General features: G+C 39.8%; 1 protein-coding gene across 6 annotated transcripts; it reads right to left on the reverse strand.

Annotated features, from left to right (window-relative positions):
* Positions 1–64: 64 nt before the first annotated feature.
* On the reverse strand, positions 65–10,193 carry zgc:174863 (CD276 antigen homolog). 6 transcript variants are annotated; one of them, XM_020454240.2, is made up of 8 exons: positions 10,040–10,169; positions 8,108–8,190; positions 7,587–7,916; positions 6,382–6,702; positions 5,235–5,360; positions 4,020–4,073; positions 2,600–2,647; positions 65–2,402 (listed from the first exon to the last, which is right to left on the reverse strand). In XM_020454240.2, exons 2-8 carry the CDS (start codon positions 8,178–8,180, stop codon positions 2,386–2,388), a joined length of 969 nt encoding a protein of 322 aa, XP_020309829.1. In that variant the 5' UTR covers positions 8,181–8,190; positions 10,040–10,169; the 3' UTR covers positions 65–2,385. The 6 variants fall into 6 exon arrangements, with proteins under 6 accessions (XP_020309829.1, XP_031654682.1, XP_020309830.1 ...); XM_031798822.1 differs by lacking the exon at positions 10,040–10,169 and adding an exon at positions 9,343–9,435; XM_020454241.2 differs by lacking the exon at positions 10,040–10,169 and adding an exon at positions 8,462–8,586.
* Between the last annotated feature and the right edge of the window lie 10,175 nt (positions 10,194–20,368).

The following is a 20,368-nucleotide window of genomic DNA, read 5'->3' on the forward strand; positions in this document are numbered from 1 at the left end:
TTCCTTAAAACGTATTAAAACAGTTTAGATCTTAGAACATAAAAGAATGCAGATTAGCCACCCCATCAATAATGATTTTTTTATTTGTTTAAAGATGGTAATATTTAAAAAACAACAAGTGAAAGTATTTACAAAACGTTCAGTGTAACAAATTTCTCACTGTCCTATATTTAATGAACAGTATCAAGGTGCAGGATCTGAACAGGAATTTCACAGTTCAAAATATACCCGGACATACTATACAATAGATTATTTACATGTTATATCTGGACAAAGTAAAAAAGCTTTCATCTCAATGATTTATTCATAACAAACAAAGTCACATATAAAAACATACCAAATGTAGCAATAACAAAGTCTGTTATATGGGGATAGATGCAGAGCAGGCCTCAAGCAGGCATATCTATGTGCTGAAAACAGGAAGTTGTCTTTAAAAAAAAAAACATATTAACAAATCACTTGATAATCACTTCATATATAGACAGGATTCCTCTCTCATCTTGACCTCTTACACTACGAAATAACATGTCTTGTTTTTTGTTTGAATTGGGAAATAATCATAACTTGACGCACAAACATCTCAAGCCACCATAGTAGATCGGAGCCAAAATCAACAACAACAAAAAGATCAAAGTCCGGCCTTCTGTGGAAGAGCCCTGACTAGTTCCATGCTGACTGGCATAGAAATAGGTTCATCATATCTGTATCTACAGTGACAACTGCCAAGTGTGCACTTAAGTAAGAAGGGACGGACACTGTCGAGGAGTTGGAAGGAATTGTGGGAGGTGTATTCTTGTTGTGGACGGCGTTCACCTCAAGTTCCCACAATACAACAACAGATTTCTCAAGTCGAATTTGCAATGCCATCAACAGCAACATGATAGCAGTAAAACATCATGGGAACTGAAACAATCATTATGTAAATAGAAGATAATTGCTGACCCACAAAACCTTTTCTAAATGTTTTTCCACATTTTTCATAATCAACCACCAGGTGAAAAAAGGAAGGACAAATCAAAAGAAACTGCTGCGGTAAAACTGTTGAAGCAACAGGCTGGCTGTTGGTAACAAGGTTAGGTTAATGTTACTATACGTTCCAGAGGTGACACAAAGTCAAGTCAAAGGGTGAATTCAAAATGGCTCCCTAATTTCTTCTAGTCAAAAGTGATGTACTATTTATATTTAGCCTAGCATTTCTTCACATACACATTGGAGCAGAATCAAAGTAGAGTATCTACCAGAACCGTCTTTTCAGAGGCGAAACCAGTTTACTTCATCTTTTTTGGAAAAGTGCTTTCTACACGCATAAACAAACAACACAGCAACATTGTCAGTCACCTCCTTGTCTGAAGGACAAGTGGAGAAACAAGTTCATGTCAAGCCTGCCATGTTTTCTTCAAAAGTCTCATTGAATGCAGCCCTACATTGAACACCACACATTGGCTGCTACTGTAGGCTGAATGATAGAACAGCTATTTCCGTGTTCAAATGTTATAGGAGGCATTTGTTCCATTGTTTTTGATGTAGACCATTCTGGTAGGACAACATTATGATCAAATAGCCACAGTAGCCAACTTGACCACTGTTAAAACTAACTTAAAAGTGGGTACAGCCTCAGTGTTCGGAAGTCATGTTAGGCTTTTAAACATAGACTGTTAAAGTCATCAACCACAGTGTTTAAAGGCTAGTATCTATATAAATATAGACCTGAATCTTCCACCAGCAGGTGGCGCAAGACAAGAAGAAAGGAGTAAGAGGAAGGCCACAAACAAATCCTCTGTGGTAGGAGCAACAGGCTGGCTTTTGGTTATACGAGTGGTTGTTGTACAGTTTTGCGAAACCCTCTTTCAGAAGGGAAACCAGTTTTACTACATGTTTTCAGAAAAGTGCTGTGTTCAAATTGAATGTTCGCACAACCTTAGTATAGAACCGTGTGTTAAGTTATAGTGATTAGATGGTCTGGTGTTACAGTATAGTAATAACAACCACTATGGTAAAATCTACAGTATAGGAAACGTGGAATGTTAAACCATGCACCTTGTAGTACAGTGTGTACATTGATTAGATTACCTGGTATTACAGTATACCAATGTTCTGCAGTGGTAGAATCTAGAGCATTATGACACCATGGCAACCCTGTATAGAAACATTGATATATAGGGCAGTTACATATCATTTGTAATCAACAACAAACCTTAAAGGCTGCCGTCATCAGTAGATTATGAAGGAGCAGATGCCTCAATCAGAATGACCTGAGTGCCAAAGTGACTGTCATCAGACACTTAACAGGAAACAGTCCATCAAAAGATTGTGATGGTGACAAGCCCCTTATTGATCGTCAAGGAAACAGTCCCTTCCAGAGACTGCCCGTTAACAAATCATTTACTAGAAACTGTTTAGACCTATAGAGAGAGAGAGAGAGAGAGAGAGAGAGAAAAAAAAATAATGGAGAGACTTTTCAATCATTTAAAAAATCATGTCCCCTAAGAAACCTTGATGCAGAATAGAAAATACAATATATTTTAGACAGATATATTCATTGTACATACAATATAAATATAGATATATTATTTGTAGATTGAACACATGGACACAGTACCTTCTGCCTCAACATCAACATCATGCCTGGTGTCTGGTTGGTGGTCACCTAAAAAAGAAAAAGGCTAAGTCAGAATATGATCTGTGACATGTTGTGGAGGAATGTCATCTAACATTTAAATCTCCAGAGGAACATTGCCTCCTTCAAAGTTCAATGAAATTAAGAGTTGGGCGGAAAGAGAAAAGTTAGTCAAGATAGCAAACCTTCCCTCACAGTGCAGATAGGCCCATATTTCACCCATCATTACATAATAGTATGACCCAAATACATAATCTCCCTTCACCACAGCCATGCAGCTAAACTAACAAAATGAGTACAGCGAGAGTCAATTGTTAAGATTTCCCCATTGAAACAATGCAAAATTGTCGCCAACTGGTTTGGTAAACAATTAGTAATCATCCCGGACTCCATTTTATACTCCACTTGTGACGGATGAAACACTTCCCTTTGACTTACATTCAATCACCATAATAGTCATGTTTAATAGGAAAGCTAAGACCGATACTGTGTGTTCAGCATATCAGATATTACACAGGGACAGATACCGGGACGGACTGGGACAAGAAACCAGGCCCATTCCTGCCCTGTACTTATAGGACAGATACTGTATGTACAGCATATCAGATATTACACAGGGACAGATACCGGGACGGACTGGGACAAGAAACCAGGCCCATTCCTGCCCTGTACTTATAGGACAGATACTGTATGTACAGCATATCAGATATTACACAGGGACAGATACCGGGACGGACTGGGACAAGAAACCAGGCCCATTCCTGCCCTGTACTTATAGGACAGATACTATATGTACACCATATCAGACATCAGACACAGTGTAAACAAAGTATCTCCCTCTGAAGCAACACTAAAGAGGAACTGATGGAGGATGTGGTTAGTAAGGAGATTTGGAAGGGTGAGAACAGACAGACAGACATGTGTTCCGGGTGAGTGGCCACAGTTCCCCAGTTTTACTGTCCAAGGCTGAGTGGCGAGTTTCACAAACCAAAATCATGTGAATGCTAGCCTGGTCAAATATCTGTTTATACTACTCTTGCCAACTCCATAGCTCATTGTCAAGACAAAAATGTTAGGCATGACAATGAGTGACAAGGATTTGGCATGATAGCCCAAACAGACTGGCACTCAGGCTATGTGAATGCATTATGGAGTGTTGTTATAATTTATAACAGCTATAAAAGTATTATACAAAGTTCTAATTTATAACAGTTATAAAAGTATAAAACAAAAATATAAAACATCATTCCAAATATGATGCTGGTCATTAGAAAGTATATATATTGCTTTTACAGGGAATTCTGTGAACTGTCTAGGAAAGATGGGAAACCATAATTCTAAAGTGACAAATAAATATAAAATATTCAATATTTCAATAAATACTGAATATCGAAGGACATACTCATTAACGGAAAGGTGGACTGCCTTCGAGCTCCTCTCAAAAATGACACAAAACCTAAATGAAATCAAAAAAGATCATCTTTAAACCAAAAGTAATGTTGATGAACAATAAATAGCCTACTAGTGTAGTTAATGCTTAATCCATTAATAGATAATAGTATTATTATAATATTAAACACTGAGTATACAAAACATCAAGGACACCTGCTCTTTCCATGACATAGACTGACCAGGTGAATCCAGGTGAAAGCTATGATCCCTTATTGATGTCACCTGTTAAATCCACTTCAACCAGTGTAGATGAAGGGGAGGACACACGTTTTAAGAAGGGTTTAAGCCTTGATACAATTGAGACATGGATTGTGTATGTCTGCCATTCAGAGGGTGAATGGGCAAGACAAAATATTTAAGTGCCTTTGAACGGGGTATGGTAGTAGGTCCCAGGCGCAATTGTAGAAATGCAACACTACTGGGTTTTTCTACGCTCATCAGTTTCCTGTGTGTATCAAGAATGGTCCACCACCCGAAGGACAACCAGCCAACTTGACACAACCTTGGGAAGCATTGGAGTCTACATGGGCCAGCATCCTTGTGGAACGCTATCGACACCTTGTAGAGTTCATCAAATTGAGGATGTTCTGAGGGCAAAAGGGGTTTGCAACTCAATAATAGGAAGGTGTTCCTAATGTCAGGTATACTCAGTGTATATTATAATAGTAATATGGATTGGATTAAGTATTAACTATACTGCTATTCATGGTTAATAGCATGCCACAACATGCCACTGATTTGACTACTCTATATGATTGGCTGAGTTACCAGATAACATTACAGATTGTGTAATACCCAATGCAAAGAAAAAAATGGATGGCTGCCAGAGCATGTAGGCTTGGCAGAGGCAGGACCACTGTACAGGGCCACTGTATTGTTGACTATGTTTTGTTTATTCCATGTGTAACTCTGTGTTGTTGTATGTGTCTAATTGCTATGCTTTATCTTGGCCAGGTCGCAGTTGTAAATGAGAACTTGTTCTCAACTAGCCTACCTGGTTAAATAAAGGTTAAATAAATAAACAGGTTAATCTAGCACTAAGCTAGCATGAAAAACATATACATGATCAGATACATGATCAAAGCTCCATGTAATGATATTTGTTAATGGAGTTATACACAGACAACAGTTTCTACTGTATGAGTATGACAATTCATGTACTTACGTTGGGCGGAGCGCCTCTTAAATATCAGCAGCGCAGCAAGGAGTCCAATGACCAGAGATCCTATGACTACAACCGGGGCTAGCCAGTGGGTGGTAGAATCAGAATCCAAATGGTCACCGTTTATTTCTGGACATACAAAATGGACATAAATTGGGAGTTACAAAATAAATAGGCAATTCATATGAAGTCAAGAGAAAAAGGTTAGTTGTGCTTGGGTCAAAGTCAGTGTCAGGGTGTTTCACACACACAGACTTGAGCTATGTGTCTTAATAACCTTTTACTGCAGTGGGCTAAATCAAGGTCACACAGAGAGATTGTTAGTCTAAAACAAATCTTGAAGACTGAAATTCAACAAAACCTTTTGACATAGAAACACCGGATTTGGTCATTGACAGCAGGAATGGGCTACTTTACTTCTCATTGCTAAGAACAATTCGTTTTGGCATTAGATGGATCCTTTGTCTTGAAAAATCCCCAGCCAGGCTAAAAAACAACAGCTGGAGGACCGCAGAGCAGAAAGAATATTCAAAATGGCTGCCAGAGATGAGAAACACAACTGCAGAGACAGAATGTTCTGGTAAGAAGGTATTATGATGACTGCACTGAATCGTGACAAGAGGGAGCCTTAGACAGATTGGAGACTATGAGCTCTAATTTACAACTGGCGCAGGTAGTTACAACTCCACTATCATTATTTCATTATTAACCTAGTAATTTCCTATAGGCTCATCAGATGACAAGTAGACTTGGTTAAGCAAACATCGAAGAGCTTCTGGATTCCTGTTGAAACATGCATGGAATGTTTCTTCCCCAAACCAAGACATTCCTTTTCTTTTTTCCAGTTTCAAGGAAGATGTTCAGTCAGATTGAGGAGCATTTTACGGCCTGACCTACTCCACTCCTCAGTGACATGTTGTTCTCTCATTATAAGGCTGACTTTTATTGTGCTCCCACATGATAAAGACGTCGTAAAAAAAGGCCTATACTAATAAATGTAGACTAGATTGAGGCTGAATTGTTTACAATTATCAGGGTCAGGACGAGGGAATATGAGAGACTGGCATGTTTTGGACATGACTCTGCTTTTACAAAGGGTGACATCACCAACATATTCATGCCCATAGGTAGCAGCCATGGCAGCACGTACCTGAGACTTGCGGAGCTAACTGGATCACAAATGATGCCACCCCCTCCTCGGCACCATTGCTATTGAGCACTTTGCACGTGTAGTTTGTGTAACTGGATGTAGCCTTCTGCACTGTGAATTTACTGGAGAGGCTGAACAGTCCATCGTCAGTCTCTTTGGCCACCAGTTCAGCCCTGTGCGTCCAATTATAGCCATCCTGGTCAAACCACCAGATCAACCCTGTCTGTTGCCCGCCTGTAGAGTTGCAGAAAATGGTCACATCTGTGTTCTCTTTGATGTTGGTCTCAGGGATGGAGCTCATGGTTGGAGTTATGTACTTAGCTGGAAGAGAGAGAGAAATCTATCATACATGTGGGTGATATTTGCTACACCAGTAGTTATACAATGTCAATGGGTAAACATCGTTAAGAGAGACTTTGCACCTTTTCAACGTCCATCCGAGGGTTATAACTTGGAATGAGATTACTGGAGGAGTGATTTTTAATGAACTGAAAAGACATTTCTTCTATCTCTAACACACGTTCTAATGTAGTCTGTGTACACTAGGCCTATTGTGTAAACACTGATTGCATGTCGTGGGTAGAATGACATTATGGAGGCTAGTTGTGGACATTCCCACTGGTACTACTCTGTGCCATTTGAGCACTGTCATTCTGAAACAGAAAGTAACTCTGGCTCCTGCTGTACTGTCCAATCACACACACACACACATACACACACACACACACACACAAACACACACACACAAACACACACACACACACAAACACACACACAAAAAATAGATCTGAACTCCCCCTGAACATATTCCAGAATAAACATCCTTTCCAAACATCAACTTTGTATCATAACTGTATGTGTGTGTGTGTGTGTGTGTGTGTGTGTGTGTGTGTGTGTGTGTGTGTGTGTGTGTGTGTGTGTGTGTGTGTGTGTGTGTGTATGTGTGTGTGTGTGTGTGTGTGTGTGACAACAACGGAAGTTGAATAGAACTTAATTTCAACACATTTCGGCATATCGGCATCATAACACCCTGATGAAGGCCATGAGCTGAGACACATTTAAAAAGCTGTTGTATTCTATTCTTATATTGACCTCCAAGAGAGGCTGAATATCTGTTCAGTTTTCTCCTTTCATGAACCTGTGTTGAAAGGTGCTTATCTTTTTATAATCACACTTGGTTGAACTGTAGACAGTACAGGACTCACCTGTGACACTGAGGCTGGTTGTAGCTGTATCATCACCACGGTCTGTGGTCACCATGCATTCATACACCCCCTTGTCGGCCATCTTGGTCTTTGTCAACAACAAGGACACATTCATATTATCCTTGTTCCAGGATGGCTCAGCAAATTTAAATCCAGGGGTTAGGTTAGATGTATCTTTATGGAATTCCAACAAAAGAGGATCAGCTTCCACCCTCTTCCAGGTCACGGTCAAGATGGTCACGTTCTCAACAGCTTTGACATTACACTGCAGCAATGACTGCTGACCATAAACCCCATGGTATTCTTCTTCACACTCCAGCTTGATAAATTCTGTGAGTAAAATATCATGACAGAGACAAATTGACAATAATACAAGACAGAATTACTGGTATAGTAGTCAGTTTTATCATAATGTGACCAATCTTATCAAACTTTTTGTTAACAATCAGCTGAAAATAATAAATACATTTTTGTATATAACATTCTATAACCATTATTATGGCATTCATGGCACAACTTACTCTCAGAGGAATTTCCAGCTCTGATACAGGCTAAATGAATCGCAAAAAACAGGAAGGTGGTAGCTAAGGTCATCTTTGAATTCCTGAGTGGGAAGAGAGAAATGTACAATGACAACACTTGTCACAGCAGTATGAGGTGTTAGGTTTTAATTATCAGAGTAACTGAACTCGACCCCCTTCATCACTAATCCACGACTCTCCCCCCTTATTAATGTCTGCCACATATGATTGTTTTCTCTACACTCAGTACATTCCCAGCTTCATTGCACCCCCCATATACCTTCCTCCTACAGATAACCATTAACTTCTGCTGTAGACCCTCTAAACCTAAGCCTCAATATTTCAATAGGATACCTGATAATTAACCATATCCCAAGTTCAGGAGTTAGAACCCAGAATCCATCAGAGGTAAGTCTATAGACTGCCTGTCACTCACAAAGTGCCTCTGGACTGTTCTCTGAAAATGAAAATAAAACAGTGGCTAACAGAAACAAATCCAATTTGACTAAAAGTAAAGTGCTGAATAGGTCTTAACTAAGTACATTGTGAATGAAGGCCTAACATAGGCAACACCGTCCACTGTCCCCTATTTAGCTATCTACTGGTCACCTCCCATCTGGACTGTCAACATGTCTGTTTCAACTATTTCTTTGACAGAGAAATGCAACAAAATGTGAACATTATACAAATAGACAAAAGAGCATAACACTCACTGAAGGAAACACATTCTATTATTAAGGAAACAATGTGTGGGAGATGACAGTACTGTTAAATTCATTCAAGTGGCCACTAAAGCTGTTGGAGTTATTCTCCCCCATAAAATCCTCAGCGTTTCTAGAGCCAATGCAGCTACACAATGCCTAAAGGACTAAACAGCTGCAATGGGAGAATAATGGTGTTTTTTTGGGATCCCTAGTGAGGGCTTCTGGAGGGACCTTTAATTGAAAGATGCATGAAATAGGCCTACAGATGCAAAAATGTATGCAATAATCCAGGGACAAATGTGCAATACCCACCTCTTCAATTTGTTATTTAGCACACTAGTTGTCGTAGAATCCCATTACACTTCACTTTAGGGGGAAGTAAATGAGAAGGAAGTTCTGCCAGTAAAATTTAGCCCATGAACTTAGCACTTAACTTGATTGTGGTTTGAAGCCAAAACCAAACAAACCCTTCCATATAGTATACATGTAGAGAAAGCTCCAACATGTTTGATAAACAAAATTAAACATTACCTGCTTGGAAATGTAGCACTCAGACCTTTCACTGGGCAAATATACATAGTTTTGCGATGCAAATAGACACCCACTGGCAGTGGGCACACACTGGTTGAAACAACGTTGTTTCCACGTCCTTTAAATGAAATTATGTTGAACCAACATTGACGTTGAATTGACGTCTGTACTCTAATGGGCATTCTGAGTCTTTTCGGGGTGCCGGCTCATTTGGCTCTGTTCACTTAAAAGAGAAGGCTCATTGGGTTCCCAAACGGTTCTTCTCTCAAAATGTTTAAAAATGTACATAGAACCATGAAAGAAAATGCTAATCTTCAACGTAAAACTCAAATGAAATCTATCATTTTTTCAGATCGTGAAATGCGCGTTCAGAATAAATGTTACCTGGCCGAATATGGAATATTACGTTTTTTTTTTAAACACACAGCAAACATGAGCATGGACCAGATTCACACGCTCTCCCCTTTATTTATTGTTTCTGCAGTGAGATTTCACCCTCTTTAGATAATTATTTTGTAACTCATCTGCATTCAATTTGAGCTCAAAAATCAATAATAGCAGTATGCAAATCATGGAGCCAATTGGCCGGCAGAATCGGTAAACGCACACTTGTAAAGCAATATGGTCAACAATTAATCTACTTTAAATAATATAAAGAGAAGCTAGGCTAGAGACACGGAAAACGTTAAAATCTTACCGCACAAATGCTTCAGGTTGTTACAGTGTGGAAGGTTAGAGTGAATCTGATTTAAAGATTACACTGACAGGCTGTGTAAACTTTCGGTTTCGATTTGACGCATTGGTTGTTTTATGGTCACTGAAGAACGCAAGCCTCTCAACAGCTGCAAAGTGACGGTTCAGGAGAGGGTTGGTCCTTATACCTTAGTGAATTTATATAAAATATCCTAAATAACAAATGATTAAACATTCTAACAAAGGTCTGTTTTAGACATTTTAATAATTTGTCAAATGTACAGGACCACTTAGGGTTAAGTGCCTTGCTCAAGAGATGTTTCACCTGGATTTAGAACCAGCAACCTTTCGGTGACTGGCCCAACGCGCTTAACCACTTGGCTACCTGCCTAGACCCAGTTCCTTTGCTTTTCTCATGTGAAAATAAATGTCCCCCACAAGTTATCGTTTGTTTGTGCATATATGCCTCCGCACATGCAGGACTTCTACTTTGACACGAAGAAAGCAGAGAGGAGGTCAAATCAAATGTATTTGTCACATACACATGGTTAGCAGATGTTAATGCGAGTGTAGCGAAATGCTAGGTCTATCAGGCAAGGGGATAGCATCGTCACGTCGGGACTAGGGGACCTCATGGACTAGCAGAACTCATGGACGGGGGGGGCTTTCAATTATTTAATTGAACAAATGGCGGATGGACAGCATTAAATTAACTTTATCATCATTGGACCGATGGGTGATTGTGTAGCCCTACAGTTGGAGAATACTGTTCTAGAGCCAATTCATCCAAACACTGGTTGACTTCTGAATTTTCTGTAAAGGTCAGAAATGTAGTGTGTTAACATTGGTGTTTCAAGTGCAGGAGCTGCATGAACTTGGTTATAAAACCCATCCTCCTCATTGGGAAGGAGACCAGGAAGGGTATTGAGCAGCCTTGGGTCCAGATCAAGTGGGCCTACACAAATACGTTTTTTTACGCAAATCATGCTTGTAAAAAAAAAGTACAATTATTTGTAAAGGACTATAGGTTGATGATTTACTGGTATGTGGATAAGTAATTTAAACTACATTTTATTCAACAATTTAAAAAAATGAAAGTGGTTGCCTTAGTCACTCAGTCATGTGTTGTAATTCATGTATCTGTTTCTGTGATGAAATGAACATTTCTTCAACATTGAATATCACTGTCACAGCTTGTCACATGTCTGAGAGAGACTTACATGGTTATCAAAATGTCACGCCTGGGTAAAACTACACGAAACACAGCCCTTATTTTAAGTGTTTCTAAAAATCCACTGTGGGAAAAATGATTTGTGGAAAACGATTGGAACCATTTCCCTTCTTGACCGCTAGGTTTTATGGACACCTCCACTGTTGGGCTCTATGGGGCTGAATGGCACAACAAAACAAACAAGACGCCACGCTCTCCAACGTGTCCATCATAGAGCGGGCTACAGAAGAAACATCAAAGAAGATCGATAATCTGTCATAAACTGTCAATCAACTACACAAAACTGTGAGCGAGAACAAGGAAAAGATAACGTTCCTAGAGAATGAGCTGAAGAAAATGCAATCCAAAAATAATGAGCTGTGTGAGAATGTACCTGAACATCAAAGGAACTCTCGCAGGAGGAATCTGAAAATCCAAGGTGTAAAAGAGGTAGAGGTTATTAGAGAAGTAGTCATTAATATCCTGGGAAAAGTGGCTCCGTGCATCAAAGACAGGCTAAGAGACGTGATTGATGTGGTACATCGACTTGGGAAACGAAGATCTGATGGACCCCCACGCAATATCATCTTGCGCTTAACTATGCACCATTACAGGGACATCATATGGAAAATGGCCTAGGGGAACACGTTTCTGGACGAGAAGAAGCTCCGCATCAAAGAAGCTCTGTCAACTGGCTGATGATACTACTCTTTTCTTAGGAGACAAACACCAGGTCGCACATGCCCTTAATGCTATAACTGCATTTTCGATTGCATCAGGATTAATACTGAATGTTTCTAAATGTGAAATCTTATGTTTATTTGACTCTGATGATAAAGAAATAGAAAACATTCCTGTAAAGGACTGTGTTAAATATTGAGGAATACATCTGTCAAAAAAACACTTAGTCAGACAACATTTGAATTTCTCTCCTAAAATTAAGAGAACTAAAAATATATTTAATAATTGGCTACAAAGAGATCTTTCTATACTTGGGAGAGTACTTCTGTCCAGGGCAGAGGGACTGTCGTTTTGTGTACCCCTCATTATCTTTATGTGTAAATCCAGCTACTTGTAAAGAGATCAATGTGACCTTTCTTGACTTCATCTGGAAAAATAAGTCTCACAAACTAAAAAAACATTTCCTTTCTAACAAAAGAGCTGAAGGCGGTCTAGAAGTGTTTGATTTTGTTGACATAAATAACACTTTCAAGATAAACTGGTTGAGAAAATGTTTGATCAATACTGATTCAATATGGTATTTCATTCCAAATAATCTGTTTAATAAATTGGGAGGTCTTCAATTTTTACTGAAATGTAATTATATTCCTGAAAGATTACCTGCTAAATTGGCTAGGTTTCACCAACAAGCTTTAATGGCCTGGAAAATATGTTTCCTGCACAATTTTCCCCCACATAAAACTCTTTTGTGGAATAATTCAGACATAACTGGAAGGAATAAGTCATTGTTCTACCCCAGCTGGCATGAGAGGAATATTGACTTTGTTTTTGATATTTTCGACAACAAGGGTAATATTCTCACATATGAACAATTTATAACATTGAAATAGTTTCCAATACCTTTCAGAGAGTTTATTTCTGTGATCAAAGCCGTTCCCAGTGGTCTAACTACACTAATGAAAACTCATCTTCATTTTGTGAATAATCACAAAGTTTATCCAGAACTCAGATTGGAAGGCGTGGGCTTACTTGAGAAATCTTGTTGTAATAAATATATAAGACAAATTCTTCATTCACAACTCCCAACTTACACCGAGAGGAACGTTTTTCTGGAACATGCTTATTCCTGACATTGTCTGGAAAAATGCATGGTTAAGGCCTGACAAATACTGTATACCAAACAAAGTTAAGGAAGTGCACTTCAAAATGTTACATAAGATATATCCATGTAATTCTATGATATCCAAATTTGTGGCTATTGATGATATCTGCGTTTTCTGTGACAAAGAAGGTGAGAATCTGTCTCACTTGTTCTTTGAATATAAATTTGTTATTTACCATTATGAACACTGCCTATCTTTTTGACATGAAAGATATATGTTACTATTGCAATGATAACAAAACCACTGAAATGATTGTTAATGTTTTTATTCTTGTTGCCAAATACTTTATACACAAACAAAAAATTCAAAATTCTATACCAAAATTACACATTTTTCTGAATATCTTATTAAAACACTAACCCTAGTGAATAACAACAAGAATAACATCTTCATGAATCAATATAATAAGATCTTTTCAGAGTGAATATATTTGCACTTAAATTGCATATTTTTGTATGTTTGAGTATTCTTAATACCTGTGTTTGGTTTGTTAGACATGTTTGATGTAGCAATGTAAGTTGATTTTTGCATTATGAATTCAATTAAATTAAAAATGAAATTATATCTTTTTTTAAATGTTAAAAACATTTAAAGCTTTGGAAGTGGAGAGGAGAAAATGGCAACTGCTCTTGAATCTGAAAGTGCAGCAAGTGAAGTCAAATCAAATCAAATTGTATTTGTCACATGTGCCGAATACAACCGTACCTTTAAATGCTTACTTACAAGCCCTTAACCAACAATGCAGTTCAAGAAATAGAGTTAATAAAATATTTACTAAATAAACTAAAGTTTAAAAAATCGAATTAATCAAAAGTTAACACAAGAAATGTACATAACAATAACGAGGCTATATAAAGGGTACCGGTACCAAGTCAATGTGCGGGGGTACAGGTTAGTCAAGGTCATTTGTAAAGTGACTATGCATAGATAATAAGCAGCGCGTAGCATTCAATTAGTTGTTCAGCAGTCTTATGGCTTGGGGGGAAGAAGCTTTTTGGTCCTTGACTTGGTGCTCTAGTACCGCTTGCTGTGCAGTAGCAGAGAGAACAGTCTGTGACTTGAGTGACTGTAGTCTTTGATACTTTTTTGGGCCTTTCTCTGACACTGCCTGGTATAGAAGTCCTGGATGGCAGGATGCTTGGCCCGAGTGATCTCCTGGGCCGTACGCACTACCCTCTGTAGCGCCTTACAGTCAGATGCCAAACAGTTGCCATACCAGGCGGTGATGCAACCGGTCAGGATGCTCTCGATGGTGCAGTTGCAGAACTTTTGAGGATTTGGGGATCCATGCCAAATCTTTTCAGTCTCCTGGGGGGAAAAGGTGTTGTCATGCCCTCTTCACAACTGTCTTGGTGTGTTTGGACCATGATAGTTTGTAGGTGATGTGGACACCAAGGAACTTGAAACTCTCGACCCGCTCCACTTCAGTCCAGTCGATGTTAATATGGGCCTGTTTCGGCCCTCCTTTTCCTATAATTTACGATCAGCTCCTTTGTCTTGCTGACAATGAGAGAGAGGTTGTTGTCCTGGCACCACACTGCCAGGTCTCTGACCTCCTCCCTATAGGCTTTCTCATCGTTATCAGTGATCAGGCCTACCACTGTTGTGTCGTCAGGAAACTTAACGATGGTGTTGGAGTCGTACTTGGCCACAACGTCGTGGGTGAACAGGGAGTACAGGAGGGGACTAAGCACGCACCCCTGAGATGTGATCATGAATGGAAATTAGTGAAATAAAGACTAGAATAAAACGAGCAAAAGATTTAGTAGATGGACTGGTCCAATAATGCCTTTCTTATTGGACTGAGTTTTTTGGACAAGGAAATCAATTTGGGAAATCAAGAACTGTGAAGAAAAACAGTGGGAAAGATGGATTCAGTCAAGGTGACGAGAAGTGGCCTTGTTTTGGTTCATTGTGTTGATGAAGAACAGAAGAAGCGTACACTAGATCTGACTAAATTGTCCACGTCAAAAGTAACCTGTACTGATCATCGGAGCAGGGCTCCTGCCAAAGGAGTTATAGCTGGGGGTCTCATTGGATATAGATGATGAGTACCACTCTCAGTGCACGTCGCATGACCTGTATGGTAAATGGAAGGAAGGAGAAAAGCCTGTCGATATTGTTGTTTGAGGGGACTCTACCTGAATATGTGAAGCTTGCATATTTGAGGTATGCAGTGAGAGCATTCGTGTCCAAACAATTACACTGTGAGAATTGTACAGGATATGGTCACGTGTCAAATGTTTGCAGACGGGAGAAGTATGATATTGAAGAATCTGTGAATGGAAAACGTTGCAACTGTGATGGGGATCATACTCCGAACTTCCTTGAGTGCCATGTAAAGGTGAAGGAGGTTGAGGTGTCAAGGATCAAAGTTGTGCAGCAGATCTTCTATGTGGACGCGGTGAAGAGGGTCGAAGGGGCAATAGACAACAGTGTTGAAGATATGGCGGTGGAGGCATTGCAACCAGCTGCTAGTAGTGTTTTAAGTCAATCGGGTGATCTGGATACACTCATTGTGAAGAAGGTGGATTTTGTGGCATTTATAGCCACAGTGATTCATTGTACTGCACTAGTGTCTAAGAAGTCCAAGAAGCTGGATATCATTATATCTGCAGCTGAGAAGTGTTTGGGGCTCCAAGACTTCATGGCATAAGCACTAGAAGGACTATTGTTGTTAGGAAATGTTCCACCATCACAGGAGGCTTCTGAGCCTGTGTTGGGACCTGATTATACTTTTTTTTTAAATTACAGAACAGCAGGTTGATTTTGTTTAGTTCATTTCTTTGTTTTGATAGTTTGTATGATATTTTATTTATTTATAAACCAAATATTTTTTTCCTTATAATCCACCCACACAGTAGGTGGCGGAATGCACATTTAACCATTTCGAACGGCATTAAACTATAGAAAAAGAACATCACCATTTAATCTGCTCGAGGCAGAAGATGGCGGAAACTGAGGTTTTGTTTGAAACTGCTAGTGAGTCGGGTGAAGCTAATATATACAAGAAGTGAGAATGAGTGGGTTACCATGGCGAAGAAAAAGGGAAACAAGATAAGTAAAAAGGAAACCACTAGACTGGTTTTTAGTCGGGAGTGAGAGTTTTGGATCAACGCTACTTGGGAAGTCCATTTAACATCACAAGGAAAATCTGGATTGTTTTGAAGGAAAGTGTGGAGGCGGTGAGAGTCACAAGAAGTGGTCTATATTTAGATTTGGTTGTGTGTCTGCGGAGCAGAAGAAGCATGTTTTAAGACTCAAAAATATATCTGAGTGGAATGTTTCATGTACGGATTTTCGTAGCAGGGCGCCAATCAAAGGGGGCTATTTCTGGTGCGGCGGAAGAAATAAAAGGCAGAGGACATTACTGAAGACATCGATGGAGTGGTTGGTTCCCGTCGACTGACCTGTACGGTGGATGGAGAAAATAAATCACAGGACGTTGGTGGCACCTTAATTGGGGAGGCGGGCTTGTGGTAATGGCTGGAGGGGAATTAGTGGAATGGCAATCAACGACGTGTTGGATGCCATTCTACCTGCTTAATTCCAGCCATTATTATGAGGCAGCCTCCACTGAAATAAATTTACTTCATCCATGCTACTGTTTTTGATCAGTCTCTCCCTTCTCGTAGAAAGATAGGATTCATGAAATGCCCTGTAAGAGCTTTTGTGCACAAGCCCCTTTCAGTGTCATCAATGTAAAAGACATGGTCATGTGGTCAAGTGTGTGCAGAAGGGAAGAGTATCATATGCCAGATGAAGTGAAATGCTGCAACTGTGGAGGTGAAAATGCGCCCGGATTCCTGGAGTGCCCTGTTAGGGTGGAGGAGAACGAGGTGGCAAGAAGATTGGAAGGAACGAGTGTCGGTGGAAGAAACGATGGTATTCGGAGCCACCACCACTAGTGAAGGTTTCTCATCAACCGAAGGATAGTGAAATGCTACATGTTAAAAAGGTGGACTTTGTATTATTTGTTACAACGGTCATAAACTGTACAGGCACAAGCGGAGAAGAAGTCCCCCAAAAAATTGGAATCATTGTGAATGACGTTGAATTGTTTTGGGGTCTTTGTGATTTCACGGCAGAGGCCGTGCAGGAAATCCTGTCTGGGAATGTACCGCCGTCGCAGTAGCCGACCAGCAGAGCTTGTGACTTCACGCTCCAGACCAGACACTGGGGGCCTGCTTGGAAGAAACCAGGAGTGCATGCAGTTTTTGCCAAACAATGAACACGGTGCAAAAGCAACGACTTCATAAGTGAAAGCCATGACATCTGGTTGTAACATTCCTTTCCAAATACTGTCAGGCTGTGCTTCAAAGTTTTGACCACCACCCATTCATCTGTGAGTCACATATTGGAGCTTTTGCCAATGACACCAGATGGAGTGAGGGACAACTTAAACCTCATGCCCTTTACCCAGCAGGCCTGTGACTACAGCACTATAGATGCCAGGGGCTTGGATCATGTACATAAAGTGCTTCTGTCAAAGAACTCTTACAAATCTTAAAGAGAGTGTATGAAAACAAGACTCAGGGAGGGAGGAAGAGGAGGACAGGACTCACAGATGAATGGGGGTATTCAAAACTTTGATGCACAGCCTGACAGAAACTGGAAAGGAATGTTACTGTGAAATGTCACGGCTTTCACTTGGCCACAGCCAGGGCATTTTGCAGTTAATATGTACAGTAATATTATTGAACTGAATCTAAATGTATTTAGGTCATTGAGTGACTACACAGCCAACTGCCCTATTCCCATCAGAAATAATGATATAGCAGTGTATGGTCAAGAAGTGACTTTCATGTTAATTTTATTTTCCTTTGTGCTAATACTAATTGAGACTTTTACAGCGATAAATCTGCATGAATTTGGATGAACAAGTAACGTGGTGATGTAGCCTAGCTTGTCCCTTCAACATCTACAGAGCAGCACTTGAAAATGCAAATTCACTAAAGCCATGTGTGCAATTTCATTCAAATGATATTTGAACAAAATTGACCTGTGGGTGTAAATACCTACCTGTACATTGATTGAACCACAGGTTTTCCTGTACAAGGCAGACAGTAAAATAGGCATCAGACCTGTAAGTGAGACCATGACAGAAGTTTGAACTAGAACTCTGGATACTTTGCTTAACGTACCAAATTGTTGGCTCCAACATCGAGAATTAAAAGATTATAGGCAAAACGAGAGCTAGGCAGAGCTGTCATAAGGTCACTTGTCATTCTATCTGATGGAGACCACACACAAACAGGCATACTTTAACCTGTTACGGAAAAAGTTTCCCTTTTAAAGAACACCCAGCACTCATAACTGCCATTAAAGTTATAACTTTGACATGTAAAAAGTACAGATACAATTATTATTTAAAAAAAATCAGATTCTCCATTTCATGACATTAGTATGCCCATTCTCCAGGGTTGTAGTCTCGGTCTCGAGACCACACTGAGTGTCTCGGTCTTGTCTCCATGTGTCAGATACATTTGTACTCGGTCTTGTCTCGGACAGTGAGGACTCATACCAACTGACTGAGTAAAAAAAAACGAAATTAGCAGTTTCACATGAATACCTGCAGTCTTTATATCTATTCTAGACATGTTTGCACAGAGGTGAACCTATTGGACCCAGGCCTTCAGTCTGTGGCAGGTCCGTACTGCTAAAAGGACAGTAATACCAGTGCACTAGTCGAGGCTGCTGAGGGGAGGACCATTCATAATAATGGCTGGAACGGAGAGCATGGGAATGACATCAAACCATGTGTTTGATACCATTCCACTGATTCCGCTCCAGCCATTACCCTGAGCCTGTCCTCCCCCAGTTAAGGTGCCACCAACCTCCTGTGCAGTGCACTCATGTAGGAGAGTGCACTTTTTGTAAAAACACAAAGGGCCAGGGGTGTAGTGGAGGCAACAGTCTATGCAGGTATACACACTTTTTTTTCTCTCAATGGGCATTGCCTATACTCACTTCTTTACACTGATGCGTATGAAAGTAGTGTAGTGGAGGTATACGACTTGTCAAGTATGTAGTACAATAGAGAAATAATGCACAAAACAGCCTACACAATCCCAAAGCATGTGAAATATATTCACATGCGTGCCGCATACACAGCCTAGTTTCAGGTGAATATCATCTGCAGGCAGTAAGAGTGTTCAGCTCTCAACTGGTTTTGGCATATGGAGCAGCTCACAGAAGAATGACATCGGTAGCGGGTAGGGTAGGTAGGAAAGACGGTTCAACTTATGATTATCTACCGGTAAGTGACAACTAAGGCAACAATGGGTATGCGAACGAGGTATTGAAAAAGATTGGTCCAAGTTCTTGGTTAGTAGGCTATATGTGAATTGCAATTCGGTTATCATGTGCTGTTTGCATAAGGGGTGTAGGCATGAGTGGGCTTGGGCCCAATCAGTTTGAGCAAAAATGAAAAAATTAGAGATTATTATTACAAAAATACTACTCAGACCTCCAAAATGGTCTCCTGATGTGGTTTAAGCATTGTTGTCGTTTGTCTATTCAAAAGTGATTTTGAGAGTGAAAATGGGAAATAATATATGGAAAAACGAATAAAAAACCATTGGAAAACATAGGATTTTTCACACAGGGTGCCTTCCCTTTCGCTGGGTGGGCCTGTTTTGTAATTATGTTTTCTTTCTTTTGTTTCTGCTCAATCTGATTGGGCAGAGCCTGGCTCCCAGTTGGCCTGTGTCCAAGCCCACTCATGCCTACACCCCTGATTGGCAGAATTAGAGTATACCCACTTCTCCAGGTACCACTACACCACTGCACATGGCTGATGGACAGCAGCATGATATCAAAGGATAAGCAGTTCTTTCACTTGAACATAATAAGCCAGTAGTTCCCAATCCGAAGACAACAAGAACACAACTATTAGTCTAAGCATTTCCCAATCAAAATTTCCCAAATCTAAACTATTACTTCCCATTGCAAAACACATTTCACATTAACCACAACAGTGACCAAAAATTTGCCTGATTTAAACATCTGGAAAATACACATTTTCAACATCTGTGAAATATGTATTTTCAACAACAGGAATATACAGTGGGGCAAAAAAGTATTTAGTCAGCCACCAATTGTGGAAGTTCTCCCACTTAAAAAGATGAGAGGCCTGTAGTTTTCATCATAGGTACACTTCAACTATGACAGACAAAATGAGAAGAAAAAAAATCCAGAAAATCACATTGTAGGATTTGTAATGAATTTATTTGCAAATTATGATGGAAAAGTATTTGGTCAATAACAAAAGTTTATC

Source organism: Oncorhynchus kisutch, linkage group LG20 (assembly GCF_002021735.2).
Source record: "Oncorhynchus kisutch isolate 150728-3 linkage group LG20, Okis_V2, whole genome shotgun sequence".
Lineage (NCBI taxonomy): Eukaryota > Metazoa > Chordata > Actinopteri > Salmoniformes > Salmonidae > Oncorhynchus > Oncorhynchus kisutch.

Bases quoted from the DNA above. Each gene is read 5' to 3' on its own strand.
- zgc:174863 (XM_031798822.1), bottom strand. From the start codon at position 9,389: ATGTATATTTGCCCAGTGAAAGGTCTGAGTGCTACATTTCCAAGCAG. The intron at 8,191-9,342 runs GTAATGTTTAAT...CTTCCCACTCAG, and splicing joins AGTGCTACATTTCCAAGCAG to GAATTCAAAGATGACCTTAG. The intron at 4,074-5,234 runs GTAAGTACATGA...GATTTCATTTAG, and splicing joins TAAGAGGCGCTCCGCCCAAC to GTTTTGTGTCATTTTTGAGA.